Source organism: Anolis sagrei, chromosome 5 (assembly GCF_037176765.1).
Source record: "Anolis sagrei isolate rAnoSag1 chromosome 5, rAnoSag1.mat, whole genome shotgun sequence".
In the NCBI taxonomy this organism is placed as follows: Eukaryota; Metazoa; Chordata; class Lepidosauria; order Squamata; family Dactyloidae; genus Anolis; species Anolis sagrei.
Genome location: NC_090025.1, coordinates 103482993 through 103498607, shown reverse-complemented (window position 1 = coordinate 103498607; position 15615 = coordinate 103482993). Strand labels below are relative to the sequence as shown.

Here is a 15615-nt window from a genome sequence, read left to right as displayed (position 1 = left end):
AATGTACTTTACATGGATTATTTTTGAAACTTCACTAGGATCAAAACACCAGGGTTTAGGATTGAACTGAGCTGATTGCCTCAAGCATTAAAGTCTTTTTAGGATTTTCCCCTCCTCTCACCCATGACAAAATATTCAACTTTGCTTTTGGTTGTAGGTTTCGATATTTGTTTTATATACTGTTTAATGTTTGTTGTTTTTATTTTTTATTATTTTGTTGATACGCATTTTAATGTGAGATATTTTAACTGTTTTGTTGAGCTTGACCCCATGTAAGCTGCTCCGAGTCCCTTTGGGGAGATGGAGTTGGGTATAAAAATAAAATAATAATAATAATAATAATAATAATTATTATTATTATTTGAAACACAACAAGGTAAGTCCACAGCAAACAAGATCACTCTGCTAGCTGTTGTACTGGATCACACACTGGACACTTCCCAAGTGTCTAGGGCTGTGTGATGTATTGGCGAATAATGCGTGCAGATCCAGGAAAGGTGGCCTTTTGAAGCTGGCAGATGGTAATTTCATTAGTGTCGATTGTGTTTAAGTGCAGGCCAAGGTCTTTAGGCACTACACAATCACCACTGGGACCACCTTTACTGGCTTGTACCAGCATCTTTGCAGTTCGATCTTTAAATTCTCATATCGTGTCAGCTTTTCCAGTTGTTTCTCTTCAATACTGCTGTCACCTGCAATTGCAACATCGACGATCCATACTTTGTTTTTTAACACAATTGTGAGATCAGGGGTATTGTGCTCCAAAACTCTGTCAGTCTGAATTCAAAAGTCCTAGAATAGTTTGACGTGTTTGTTTTCTGTGACTTTTTCTGGCTTGTGATCCCACCAGTTCTTTGTCGCAGGCAGATGGTATTTGTGGCACAAGTTCCAATGAATCATCTGAGCAATGGTGTTATGCCTCTGCTTGTAGTCTGTCTGCGCGATCTTCTTGCAGCAGCTGAGGATGTGATCTATTGTTTCATCTGCTTCCTTGCAGATTATTATTATTATTATTATTATTATTATTATTATTGTATTGTCGAAGGCTTTCATGGCCGGAATCACTCAGTTCTTGTGGGTTTTTTTTAATTATTATTATTATTTTAATAGGTCTTCCTTGATAGTCAACTGCCCAATACTACTCCAGATAGGCCTATTAACTTTTACATTTTTCTTCTGGGGACTGAAGGACAGACAAATATTTGTTAATAGTTTTCCAGCATTTACAAAAGAGACTGGACATTATATTGTCGAAGGCTTTCATGGCCGGAATCACTGGGTTGTTGTAGGTTTTTCCGGGCTATATGGCTATGTTCTAGAGGCATTTTCTCCTGACGTTTTGCCTGCATCTATGGCAAGCATCCTCAGAGGTAGTGAGGTTTGTTGGAACTAGGAAAAAGGGTTTATATATCTGTTGAATGACCAGGGTGAGACAAAGGACTCTTGTCTGCTGGAGCTAGGTGTGAATGTTTCAACTGACCACCTTAATTAGCATTTGATGGCTTGGCAGTGCCTGGGGGAATCTTTTGTTGAGAGGTGATTAGATGTGTCTGATTGTTTACTCTCTGTTGTTTTGCTGTTGTAATTTGACTGGACATTAGATAGGAGGACAGTTTAAGAAGAGATATTAGATAGGAGGACAGTTTGAGAGGAGGCTTAATCATCTCCCCAAACTCTGCAAAAAAAAAAAAAAAAACTTGCCTCCTCCAGCTGCCCTTCCACTTGTAGCCGAAAAGATGCATATCCTTCACATTAGAGGAAGGCAGTTTTAAATATGCCAACAGCTGCAGAAGAAAGGCTTAAATGATCTTCCTAACCTTCCATTAATCCAATCAGATTTGTAGCCTCTTGCAGCGTTGCTGCTGCTGCTGTTTTTCTTCAAGTTGTTTCGGACTTATGGTGGCTTGTTTATGCAAAGTGTGCTTCTTTCTACTGGATCATCCAGTGGTTTTTATGAACACCAGAGCCATAGTATTCCTCTGGACAGACAAACGTAATTAAGAATTTGGTGGACATTGAACTCGGAGGCGGCCCTAGGTAATTTTCAATGGTAAGCAAACAGTATTTTGCCCCCCCCCCCCCAACCAATCACTGATATATATTTTCTGTTCGTCGTGGGAGTTCTGTGTGCCATATTTGGTTCAATTCCATCATTGGTGGAGTTCAGAATGCTCTTTGATTGTAGGTGAACTATACATCCCAGTAACTACAACTCGCATATGTCAAGGTCTATTTTCCCCCAAGAGTGCCCCAAGAGTGCCCCTGGGCAAAATCAACTATACTGCACATGCTTACTTTGCGTAATGGGTTGAGCTGCCCCTGATTGTACTGCACTGGTTCTGCTCCTATGTACATGATTGGTTCCAGAATGTAGTGTTATGGAATTATTGCTCTGCTTTTTGCAACTGTGTTTTGTAATTTCTCTTGGAATATTTTTATAGTGAGTTTATGCTTTTGACATCTACATGAAATCATTGAGGCTATCTGAATATGTGGATGATGATATCACAATACATAGATGATACTAGCTCTCTCATCTTTTTTTAATCTACATAATACAGGTAAGACAGTTGAGGTTGTAAGTCAGTGCTTGGCTATGATAATGATCAGAAAAGTGACTCATAAACTGAGATTCAATCCAGTCTTTATACTTGATCTGTTCAGTTAAATGCTTTTCAGCTTCTCCACTCCTAAAATATAGATTTGTAGGTTGAGAGAGCTGATGACTCTGTCACTGCTATTCGAGAAACAGGTCTTAGTGGCTTGGCACTCATGTTGGTAAACCATCACAGTATTCTTTATTAATTTATATTCCTGGGGTATATCTACACTGGCCATTTAGTTTGTTGTGAAACTGGCAAAGAAGGAAGCATTTTCACTGTGTGGAACCAATTCAAGGCCTGGATGGCGCTTATATGCACCACAAAGGTTGACTTCAAACTCATTTCAGGATCTGCGGTATCTGCAGTTCATGGACATGGAGGTTTTTAATTTAATCTCCCCCAGCCTTCACTGCAATGCACATGTGTGGATTACCAGAGTTCCCATTCCATAATTGGTTTTGCCCTGCAATGTGGGTTACACTTAGGACTTAATCACATTGAGGTCCAATATACAGGTGATAACGGGGGCAAATCATGGCAAATCTGGTGGGGAGAGTGGGGGAACCCATCCCTCCACGCCCCACACCGCCTGCATCCTCCACTTACCCATCCCATAGGATGGCTGATATCAAATGAGAGACTCCCCTCTGGGCACACAGAAAACTGGGCAACTTGGAAGGTACTGAACAGACTGCGCTCTGGCACCACAAGATGCAGAGCCAACCTCAAGAAATGGGGCTACAAAGTGGAATCCACGACATGCGAGTGCGGAGAGGAGCAAACCACTGACCACCTGCTGCAATGCAACCTGAGCCCTGCCACATGCACAATGGAGGGCCTTCTTGCAGCAACATCAGAAGCACTCCAAGTGGCCAGATACTGGTCAAAGGACATTTAATCAACTACCAAACTCGCAAATTTTGTATTTTGTCTGTTTGTTTGCTTTGTTCTGTTAGAAATGTAATATAATTGACTGGTTGCCCTGACACGACAAATAAATAAATCCCATAGGAGGAAGTGTTGTTGCTCTGCTCCCCCCCCCCCCCCCCCACCATCACCACACACACTAGTCTGATTCTTCTCAATGAGTACATCCAGCAGGGTTATGTCCTCCTAGCATGCTGCAAGTATCCTAGGATGCTAAACATTACTAATGTGATGATGTCCTTAGGCATGCTGATACACATTATGAGCTCTATTCCGGAGTATCCCCCAACTTATGCTGGTTTAAAATCCTCAATGTGTGTGGTTGCACACATTCACAGTGTACATCATCTAAACTAGGGGTCCTCAAACCTTTTAAACAGAGGGCCAGGTCATAGTCCCTAAAAACAGTCCCTAAAAACTGTTGGAGGGCCGGATTATAATTTGAAAAAAACATGAATGAATTCCTATGCACACTGCACATATCTTATTTGTTGTACAAAAAACACTAAAACAATACAATAATAAAAATGAAGAATAATTTTAACAAATACAAACTTATAGTATTTCAATGGGAAGTGTGGGCCTGCTTTCGGCTGATGAGATAGGATTGTTGTTGTTGTGTGCTTTCAAGTCATTTCAGACTTAGGTTGACCCTAAGCCAGAGCTGGGTAAATGACCTTGGAGGGCCGTATGCGGCCCCCGGGCCTTAGACTGAGGACCCCTGATCTAAACACTGCACTGACAAGTTATCTTCAAATTGTATTAAGTAGTCAGCATAGAAACATGGCCCAATAGAAACATGGCAAACTTTGTTAGGTACTCACAAATACATTTTTTCTCTGGAAAAGGGATAAGATAAATTCTTCATCCTTGTATTATTTCTCCGTGGCACGTTGGGCTGTAAAGGTTTTGTAAATTGGTGCCAGATTTCAGACATCTTCTTTAGAATTCCCCCATCTTCTTTTATTTTATATGTCTGGAGAAATAAAATGAGTATATTTTAAGGTGACCTCTCAAAAGTACTACTCTCTTGCAGAGATAGACTAAACGAAAGGCAGCATCCAAGGTTGTAGTTCTAATGCCTTCTCTCTGGGGTGGCAGTAAATATCCAACAACAAATTTTATTTTGGTCAATGACTAGCATCAAAACAAACAGCCAGCAAAACGTAAGTGAAACACAAATTGAAGCATCAAAATATAACCTTCAAAAAAACAGAGTCAGGAAACAAAAGTGAGCGTGAGAGTCAAAACACAGCATCAAGCATTTGTACAACTGAATGAGGAAAGCTGATAATCTTTTAAGACTGTGATGACATGCTGCGCTGGTAAGCTATTGTTGCAACACAGAAACTAGCAACTTTGGTTGTAATTTTAGGAGACTGTTCAGCCAAAAGATAAGCAATATAGAACCTGTCAGTTCTCCCTGGTGTACTTCATAAAACTGTGGGTTTTTTATTGCCGGAGTGACTTGAGAAACTGCAAATCACTTCTGGTGTGAGAGAATTGGCTGTCTGTAAAGACGTTACCCGGGGGGATGGGGGGTAGATGTTTTACCATCGTGTGGGAGGTTACTCTCATGTCCCTGCATGAGAAGCTGGAGCTGACAGATGGGAATTCACCCTGCTTGCCGGACTGCTGACCTTTTGTCAGCAGTCCTGCCAGCACAAGTGTTTAATCCATTGCACCACTGGGGGCTCACAAACTGGGTCAATAGAAAGAGCAGTATAATAAAACATATTGCACAGTTTCTACCACCTCGGCCACACAGGGATGTAGGCATTCACAATATGGCCTGTTACATCTTCCCTCCAGTATATCAGAAGGGAGCACATTAAATTTAGCTATGGGCAAATTGAACAACAAATTTAATTTTGGTCAATGACCAGCATTTCCTGTATTTTAGGATGATTACATTACTTAAGTACTCCCTTACTGCTAAATGCACACACTTAAGCACCATATAACATTTGTGGAAAAATCTTAGCATTAAGATTGCTTAGCAGTTGGATTGCCGAGGACACATGCTGACCACCTTTACCATAAAAAAATGAGATAAGTGAATTGTAACTCTGTGGTGCATTCACTTTAGCATAACACTTGGGCTTTCCAGGTACTAGTGGACTAGAAAATAACACCCATATATTTCTAAAGTTTAATGTGTTCAATTGGTATCCATTGATCTGCCTGTGATAATAATAATAATAATAATAATAATTATTATTATTATTATTATTATTATTATCTTTATTTGTACCCCGCTAGCATCTCCCGAAGGACTCGATGCAGCTTACAAAGGCCAAGGCCTCAAAACACAACATAACAATATACAAGGTAAAAAAACACCAAACTATTACTTGTCACAATTAATTGCAAGTGTTCAGTGTTACAAGGACCATTCAGGACTCTTAGAAGCCATCTCAGAACTACGCAAGATAATGATACAGTAAAACAGATATTGTTCTCCTTGCCAATGAGGATTGTTTTCTAAAAGTTACCATGTTGAACAGAACAGGGGCAAGAACACAACCTTGTTTTACTTCCATATAAGTAGATCTTAATCTGGTCAAATGGTCTTCAGAATTACATCTCACTTGCAGTTATGGTTTTTTTTTTTTCCAGAAAGTCTGTGAATAAGAGTTTGCAGACATGAGTCAAAATAGCATGATGCTTTCCTGTATACTTGGAAGGACTGTCAGATCAAGCCTGTGCCTCACAGACTTACATTTTGGATTTGGTAGAAAAGAACCAATAGCTGATTGAAATATGTATAAAAGGCAATTGAATTGAAATGGTTTTATTGCTATGTCAGCCAATAGTTTTAATAAAAGAAAAGTTGAATTGCTGTAGGTTTTTCGGGCTGTATGGCCATGTTCTAGAATCATTCTCTCCTGACGTCTCACCTGCAGCTATGGCAGGCATCCTCAGAGGTTGTGAGATCTCTTAATCTTTGAGGATGCCTGCCATAGATGCAGGTGAAACGTCAGGAGTGAATGCTTCTAGAACATGGCCATACAGCCCGAAAAACCTGCAACAACCCAGTGATTCTGACCATGAAAGCCTTCGACAATGAAAAGAAAAGTTTATTTGGACCTTTGTCTGAGGCAGAGTATGTGACTCAAGGCTGACAGCATGCAACTCACTCAATTTATTTATTTTATTTATTTCTCGCACTTCTACCCCGCCCTTCTCAACCCCCCAGGGGGGGACTCAGGGCGGCCTACAAAAGGCACAATTCGATGCCAACACAAACAATAAGATAAAAATAAAACATATATAAACAGTAATTACAACAATTTAAACAATCCATTATACATCATAATCAATAAAAACCAATCTAGTGCTCAACGTTTGCCAGCTCAGAGTCCATAAATTCATTCCACATTGTCAAATTCATCAATTCTAGTCGTCGCTTGTCCTTTGTCAATCTGTCAGATTACCCCTAAGCCTGGTCCCATATCCATGTTTTTAATTTCCTTCTAAAAGAGAGGAGGGATGTTGATGACCTAATTTCCCCAGGGAGTGAATTCCACAGGTGAGGGGCCACCACCGAGAAAGCCCTGCTCCTCGTCCACACCAACCTCACTTGTGATAGAGGTGGGGCCAAGAGCAGGGCCTCCCCAGAAGATCTTAAACTCCGAGGCGGGACGTAGAAGGAGATGCGTTCGGACAGATACGCTGGGCCGGAACCGTATAGGGTTTTGTAGGTCAAAACCAGCACTTTGAATTGTGCTTGGAACTGGATCGGCAGCCAGTGGAGCTGACATAACAGAGGGGTGGTATGCTCCCTGTGTGACGCTCCAGTGATTAATCTGGCTGCCACCTGCTGGACTAATTGAAGTTTCCGAACAGTCTTCAAAGGCAACCCCACGTAGAGTGCATTGCAGTAATCTATTCAGGATGTAACAAGAGCGTGGACCACTGTGGCCAGATCAGACTTCCCAAGGTACGGGCGCAACTGGCGCACAAGTTTTAATTGTGCAAAAGCTCTCCCGGCCACCACCGAGACCTGGGGTTCCAGGCTCAGCGATGAGTCCAGGATCACTCCCAAGCTGCGAACCTGCGTCTTCAGGGGGAGTGTAACCCCATCTAACACAGGCTGTAACCCTATGCCCTGTTCGGCCTTACAACTGACCAGTAGGACCTCTGTCTTGTCTGGATTCAATTTCAATTTGTTAGCTCTCATCCAGTCCGACACAGCCGCCAAGCACCGGTTCAAGGTTTGGACAGCCTCCTTGGTGACAAGTGAGAAGGAGTGACTCAAGGAGTGACTCAAGACAACCATTTATTAATAACTAGCTTTTGTACCCAACATTGTCTGGGTAAGCAAGAATGAACTCTCCCACGTGCATATGTATCACAAAATTCAACCAAGGGCACATTGACAACGGGGCTATACCCTCCAAGTGGGTGAGAATCAGCTTTGTGAGATTTACATGATGTAAGTGTTATCTCACTGTCAATGTGAAGCGCAGCCACTTAACATGGTTGTGCCCCAACACTCTGGAACAGTGTGACCAGTATGGGCACATTATGATTTGAGACTGGTCCCTATGTTCACATGGGCCAGTGCCATCACCCCACTTTCTCCATGCTTTGTGGCACCAAGAAAACACAGTGGCACTTACCTGTATAATGATGTCATTGCTAAAGCAAAGGCACCAACACAACTTGGGGGTGATGGACCTTTTCCAAGTTGTGTGGGCACAGTTGCTTACATCAATAATGGCACCCAGGAATGGCAAGGGGCTATTGGAGCCCTGTGGCCTTGTCTACAGTGTTGACAAAATCATACAGGTAAGGGTGGCCATCCAACAGAGCCAAGCCCACCACAGTAGGATAGAGGTGGGCAGTGTAGCCACCCTGGGAACCAATTCAATATACTGTCACTCCAGCCCATCCCCATGGTAAATGGCCCGTATAGATGCACTTCAAGACTCTACCACTGTTCATCCTTTATACATTTGGGTTTCCAATTCTATATACCATGCAACCTTTTCCTAGGTTCCAGCATGGGATCTATTCTCATAAGTCAGAGAAGTATGCTAAAAATAAATTAGATGAAATAGGAAGAGTTCATAAGCAAGATTTTAATTATTTTCATATTTTCAACCCAGATCTCCAAACCTGGGATAAAAATCTAATTCCAAATACAGTTGGCCTTCTATATCCACTACTGTATATAATGGGATTTGAGCATTTTGGTATCCATGGGGAAGAAGGGCTTTCCTGGAATAAAATGCCAGTAGATACCAGGGACCCATTGTCATTTATTTCTATTAGGTTTACAACTTTGGATGGCCCAACACTGATTGAAACCAAACTACAAAGAACATTTATTACACTCTGTAACACAATTTTTGTTCCTGGGTTATACATGTCTTTCCTAATTGGTTCTACCATAAAAACAGAAAAAGTTAACTAAACTGCAAAACACTTTGTTTTTGCAGGACATTCTGCTCACAGAGTCTCAACCAATTCCACATAGTTTGTGGCAGCCACAAAACAAAGTTTTACAAGTAATTTCAAAGTAAACATCACACAATTAAAGAGGAAATAACAATTTCAATTTTTCAAATTTCTGATAAGAACACATTAATTGAAATGAGAATCACAAGAAAAGAGAATGGCCAACCCAGCATAATGGCAACATGTCCAATCTCTGAAGACATTGGTTTTGCCAACTCCCAAATAAAAAAGAACTGAGACATATCTGAGGCACAGAGGAGGGCTATGGGAATCTCTTTCAATCTATTTCTCCTACTCTCAATCTGCTTCTTCCCAGTGACATTTCTCCCAGATAGATAGAGAGATCAGCAGCAATCACCTTCCAATCCTTCAAAAAATTCAGCAAGTTTTTTTTGGGGGGGGGGTGGGTGGAGGGAATGTGAGTCCTTCTTACCTTTTTAGTGGGCATTTTTATTTTGAGAAACTCTGCTTCCCGGCTAAGTACATTCCATGGTGCGTGGATCCGGACAAAACTCAGCCCTTGGCTCTTCTTCTGAAAAATGTAAGGTAGCAATATTCAGCTGAAAGGGTTTTTTTAAAGGCCATTTATTTATTTATTTATTTATTTTTGCAAAACGCTATTTATTATGAAACAACCAAGTGTCATGTAAGGAAGGTGTATAGTACTCCCTTTCTGTGGTTTATCTCTTCCACACATTTTAACATCTTCATAGGGTATCATCTAGCAATATTGTGTATGCTACTCAACCTACCCTATTTAATTTCATGAAATCGAAGAGTTGGAAGGAACTACCTAGTCCACTCCAGGCCACGCAGAAACACACAAACTCTTCATAAAATATGGCCTCCAATCTACATTTAAAGACTGAAATGATCCTTTGCTTCAGCTGTGTTGCTATGGATGTAGCGTCCTCTCAAAATAATACTCCAAGACGCATAGTGCAGTACATTTTTATTGTTCGGAATACTACAGCCCACATATATAGGGCTTTACCTACAATGTCATAAATCACTCAAAATCACTCAATGTCATAAATCACTCAAATGCCTGCTCTTTCCCACATATCAGAGTCCCCATTCCCACATTTCAGGGCAATTGATCTTTATGGCTAGTTCATTTGCCCTTCCAGCATCCTGTCCTCCTTTTTGACCATGTGCTCTGTGTCAGTATTTTTCAGTACCTCCTGGGTACATGACATGACACCCTTGTCCCCACTTTTAAACACTTCTTACAGCAAAGACCTTTCTGAAGTTTGGGTGAAATGTCTTTTCTTCTAATATTTTCTTCTCATATGGATACATTGATTTGTTTTCTAGTCTCTGAGCTTCATATATTTTCCAAGATAAACATACCCATCTGTCTAAGTCTCGTCATATTTAATTTCCAGATATTTTCTCATCTGAAATCAGAGTTGGAAAGAGCCACAAGGGCTATTGGAGTCAACCTTCTGGCATGCAAGTAAAATAGTTCTGAAAGATGGCCATCCAACCTCTGATTAAAGACCTATAATGAAGGATAGTGCTCTTTGACTACTATTATGCTCTACTGCTATGATTCCCAACCTATGGTCATCCAGTTGTTTTGGACTTTAACTCTCAGAAATCCCAGCCAGCTTACAGCTGTTAGGAATTATAGAAGCTGAAGTTCAAAACACCCAGAGGACCAAAGGTTGGGTCATCTAGTGTGATAAGATGAGGATCTTCCTACATGAAGTGCTGTCAAGCCAAGTGACACTTATCCTCACAGTATCATAGAATTATCCTATATTTGTGCATTCCATTTTTCTTGCCTAATAGTAAGACCTTACTTTTAGCTCTCATTTTGATAATTTTTGCTACATTTCTCCAATCAGTTAAGGTCATTTTGAATCCTAGATGTTTGAATGTAGAGCAAACTTCCCGCCTCCTTTTCCTATTGGTTCTTTCGGGTGGATGGGAGCACTTCAAACTAAAGGGATGAAGACAGTCATTCATTATTGTAATTTTCTGAGGGGATAATGGAAAGAAAGAAGGTGCTGAGCTCCAGCGGTTTTCTTTGTAACACATCAAGCTTCCTGCTATCATTATTTTTGTTAATTGAGGAAAATCCATTGGTTTTCTAATTAGGAGAGATGGGGAAGCTATATGTCTGGGAAAAGCCAATACTAGAATGGGGTCTGCTGACTTATGGAGACCCCATTATTTCATAGCATTTTCTTAAGCAAGGAGTACTAAGACGTGTTTGTACCAGTTTCATCTTCTAAAATAAAGCTTGCAGTACCTGGTATTCATTAACAGTCTCCCATCCAAGTACTAACAAGCGGTGACCTGTTTAACTTCAAACTAGTTAAGTAACAAATACAATCTCACAAATAATCAAATCCACAGAAGAAAAAGCCACAAATGTGGAAGACCAACTATGTCTTCATTTCATTTTAGTGCTCCCACAGTCTGTCTCTAAATTCAAAATTGGAGTACATGGAGTCATCAAAACTATATAGTTGAGGTAACCCATGCCTAGTTTCTCCCTACATTGTAGAGCAGTGTTTCTCAACCTGGGGGACCCCTGGGTGGGTCGCGAGGGGGTTTCAGAGGGGTCACCAAAAACTATCAGAAAAAAGTGTATTTCTGATGGTCTTAGGAACCCCTTTGGCAGAAAAGGCTGAAGATCTCTCTGCCTGTCCTTCTCTTCCTTTTTGGAAACAGACAGCAAACCCTCCCAGCAAAGTAATCCTCCTCTGTGATTGGCTGGCCAGTCAGCCAAGGGGAGGGCTGTTTCTGAGACTCCAAGGGAGGAGGGGAAAGCAGGCATGCTCGGCGCATGGCAGTGTGGTGCACATGTATGGGCGAGGGAGAGCATGTGAGGTTGGAGGGAGACTCATGCCAGCTACTCCCTTCAAGGCATGGGGGTTCTGTGTGGGAAGTTTCCCCAATCCTATCACTAGTGGGGTTCAGAATGTTCTTTGATTGTAGGTGAGCTATAAATCCCACCAACTACATCTCCCAAATGTCAAGGTCTACTTCCCCCAAACTCCACCACAGTTCACATTTGGGCATATTGAGGATCCATGCCAAGTTTGGTCCAGATCCATCATTCTTTGAGTTCACAGTGCTCCCTGGATGCAGGTGAACTACAACTCCAGAACTCAAGGTCAATGCCCATCAAACCCTTCCAGTATTTTCTCTTGGTCATGGGAGTTCTGTGTGCCAAGACTGGCTAAATTCAATTGTTGGTGGAGTTCAGAATGCTCTTTGATTGTGAGCTATAAATCCCAGCAACTACAGCTCCCAAACGTCAAGGTCTATTTTTCCCAAACTCCACCACTGTTCACATTTGGGCATATTGAGGATCCGTGCCAAGTTTGGTCCAGACCCATCATTCTTTGAGTTCACAGTGCTTCCTGGATGCAGGTGAACTACAACTCCAAAATTCAAGGTCAATGCCCACCAAACCCTTCTTGTATTTTCTCTTGGTCATGGGAGTTCTGTGTGTCAAGATCGGCTCAATTCCGTTGTTGGTGGAGTCCAGAATGCTCTTTGATTGTAAGTGAGTTATAAATCCCTCCAACTACAACTCCCAAATGTCAAGGTCTATTTTTCCCAAACTCCACCACTGTTCACATTTGGGCATATTGAGGATCCGTGCCAAGTTTGGTCCAGATCCATCATTCTTTGAGTCCACAGTGCTCCCTGGGTGCAGGTGAACTACAACTCCAAAACTCAAGGACAATGCCCACCAAACCCTTCCAGACCTCACCTCTGAGGATGCTTGCCATAGATGCAGGCGAAACATCAGGAGAAATGCCTCTAAAACATGGCCATATAGCCCGAAAAAACCCACAAGAACCTTCCAGTATTTTCTCTTGGTCATGAGAGTTCTGTGTGTCAAGATTGGCTCAATTCCATTGTTTGTGGAGTTCAGAGTGCTCTTTGATTGTAGGTGAGCTACAACTCCCAAATGACAAACTAATTTGGGTGTATGGGGTATTTGTGCCAAATTTCATCCAGTGACTGAAAATACATCCTGCATATGAAGTATTTACATTATGATTCATAACAGTAGCAAAATGACAGTTATAAAGTAGCAACGAAAATAATGTTATAGTTGGGGGTTACCACCACATGAGGAACTGTATTAATGGGTCAGGACATTAGGAAGGTTGAGAAACACTGCTGTAGAGTGAGTGTACCTAGACACCTAACCAATGATGACCATTGTGCTCTGTGTAAATGCCATATTGGACAAAAAGATACCAACACCTATTGGTTTTTTTGGGGTGGGGGGTGGGGTGATTTTGCATGGCTGTGGCGTTTTTATTCATAAGCACTTGCTTCATATGGCCTTAGCAATGAGGGCACATCATGCAAGAATCTTTGAATGCTTGCACTTCGGTAAACATTTTCCGTCATTATTAAATGAGGCCATTGTTTATTAGACAGAACCCAGTGTGGCCTTGGTCTCTTACCTCCACATCTTTTTCTATCTCTAGTCCAGCTTCTACCAGGTTAGATTCAAACTGGTTCCTTTGTTCCCACTTTGTTTCCTCCAATACATCCAGTGGACTCATATCAACAGTTTCACTATCTGGACAGGGGGCATCCGGGTTACATTGCTGTTGTTGTTCAGATTGTGTTTTGGCTGTTTCCCCATTAGAAATAATAGCCAAAGATGGAGGTCGGTGCAAGGGTCCTGGAGAACCATCCTCAACATGTGAGATTCGTTTTCGGTAGTGGTAAGCTAAAACGTAATCCACTTTTCTTTTGCTGTCTCGGAAATGCATCATTCCTGGTACAGTCCTTTCAGTGGCTCCTACTTGTGCTCCATCCATATAATTGTTAATGACCTGGAAGAAAGTTGGAAGAAACATATTATAAAAAATATCCTGAGACAAAGTGAACAGAAGAACTCAGTAATTTCCTGTCCTCATAAGTCAAAGGGGAGAGATGGCATGTACAACATATGCAGGAATTAACAGTTGTACATGGCTGAATGAAGCAAATGAGATTAAGATTAAATAGTATTGTACAGGGTGATTCCACAAGAACAGAGCAAGTGTAGTAATGAAAGCAACTTATGCAAATATTCTAAAATGATACAGAGCAATGCAAATATTATGCAATTTTAAAAAAAACTTATGCAAATATTCTAAAATGATACAGAAGGCAACTCCTACTGTCCCATACAAGAAGTTTGTTCTGGATCAAGTCAATGTCCATGGAATGCCATCAGACGTTTCCAAGCACCCACAAGCAGGTATTCAAGTCATTTCCACTGTCGGAACCCAGATGCCTTAAAGAGCCAGACACAAGAGTATATTCAAAACAACAGTTTAGTAAATCCAAGTAAACAGGACTCAGAGACACTTGCTTCAGTGTCTCTGGTCAAAACTCAAAGTTTGCAGCAATTTGCAGTTTGAAAAACGAACTTGGAAAATAAACTGGATTAAACTGGCAAAAAATCCAGATTAAACAAGAGTTCCTTCAAAACACACCAAAATCACACAGTTCAAAGATAATGACCAAACAAAGAGCTGTGAAGAGAAGACGTCGTCCAAAAGCAGTCCAAAGTCGAAGAAGTTCCAGATGAAGATTCCAAAGTCCAAAAGGCAGTGTTGTTGTCAGAAACATTCTGAGGTCAAGAAGAGGGGAAATCCGCACTTACGAGAATCCAAGCCAGTTGGTACACGAAGAAAGCAGCAACCTGCAGTTCCAGGACCCAAGCCCAACAAGAGAAGCGGCAGCGACAAGACCCAAGGCACGAAACCAACACTTTGCCTACTGCAAAGTTCTATCACTCCAGTGCCTTCATTTATCTTACAACTCATCATCCGTTGATGAATTGCCCTCCACCCCATCCTCGTCACTGTCAGCTGGCTTAGCCTCTACAGCTGAACACCAACGCCCATTCCTCCAACACTTCCACCTCAAGACTTAGGTCTCTCCATGATTCCATGGCATCACCAGATTGCCAATCCCCACCAGAAAATCCCTCAAACGTGTCACTGGACGTGGGTTACATACAGACATTCCTGATCTCCTGAACTTGGGTCCAATCCAATGGTTTGTCTTCATCCCCACTACTCCCAGACCCATTACTTCTAGTAAAGCCTATGAAATCCTCTTCTTCAGTGGGAACAGTAAGTATGTCCTGGATCCTCTTTCTCTGACGTTCCTCGTCTGACTCCTGCTCCCAAGTAATCCTCTTAATACCTCTATTCCCATCTCCTTCCTCCTCCTCACACATTTCACTCTCAGAGAAACCTTCAAAGGAGTCTTCGTCTGTGGGTGACATAAGTATCTCCCGAATTCTCTTCCTTTGCTGCTCCTCATCTAACACCCTCCTCTACTACTCCTACTCCTACCAGCAGACTCTACTACAAAACCCACCCTTTTGCTTTTCCCATAAAGTCTTTGGAAAATAGTGGTATGAGTAAGAATTTGAAATGAACTGCCATAATATACCCCTAACAGTTTTACTGCAGGTTCTTAGTTAGCAAAAATGTCAGACGTCTGAAACAATCAGAACTTTTGCCAATAAATATGGACCACATTAAATTAGACTGAGATATATGGGCCACTGACATTGAATACCATAGAATGAAAGTGACATACTTTCATATTTTACATTCATAAAAATATA

General features: G+C 41.5%; 1 protein-coding gene across 3 annotated transcripts in view; it reads right to left on the bottom strand.

Annotated features, from left to right (window-relative positions):
- ANO2 (anoctamin 2) overlaps positions 1 to 15615 on the bottom strand; it is a 160209-nt gene that overhangs the window by 120005 nt on the left and 24589 nt on the right. For all 3 annotated transcript variants that reach the window (XM_067468942.1, XM_067468940.1, XM_067468941.1), the window contains 3 exons: positions 13442 to 13819; positions 9430 to 9528; positions 4355 to 4506 (listed from right to left, as the gene is read on the bottom strand). In XM_067468942.1, coding sequence (XP_067325043.1) covers positions 4355 to 4506; positions 9430 to 9528; positions 13442 to 13819 — 629 coding nt within the window. The remainder of the gene's footprint in view (positions 1 to 4354; positions 4507 to 9429; positions 9529 to 13441; positions 13820 to 15615) is intronic.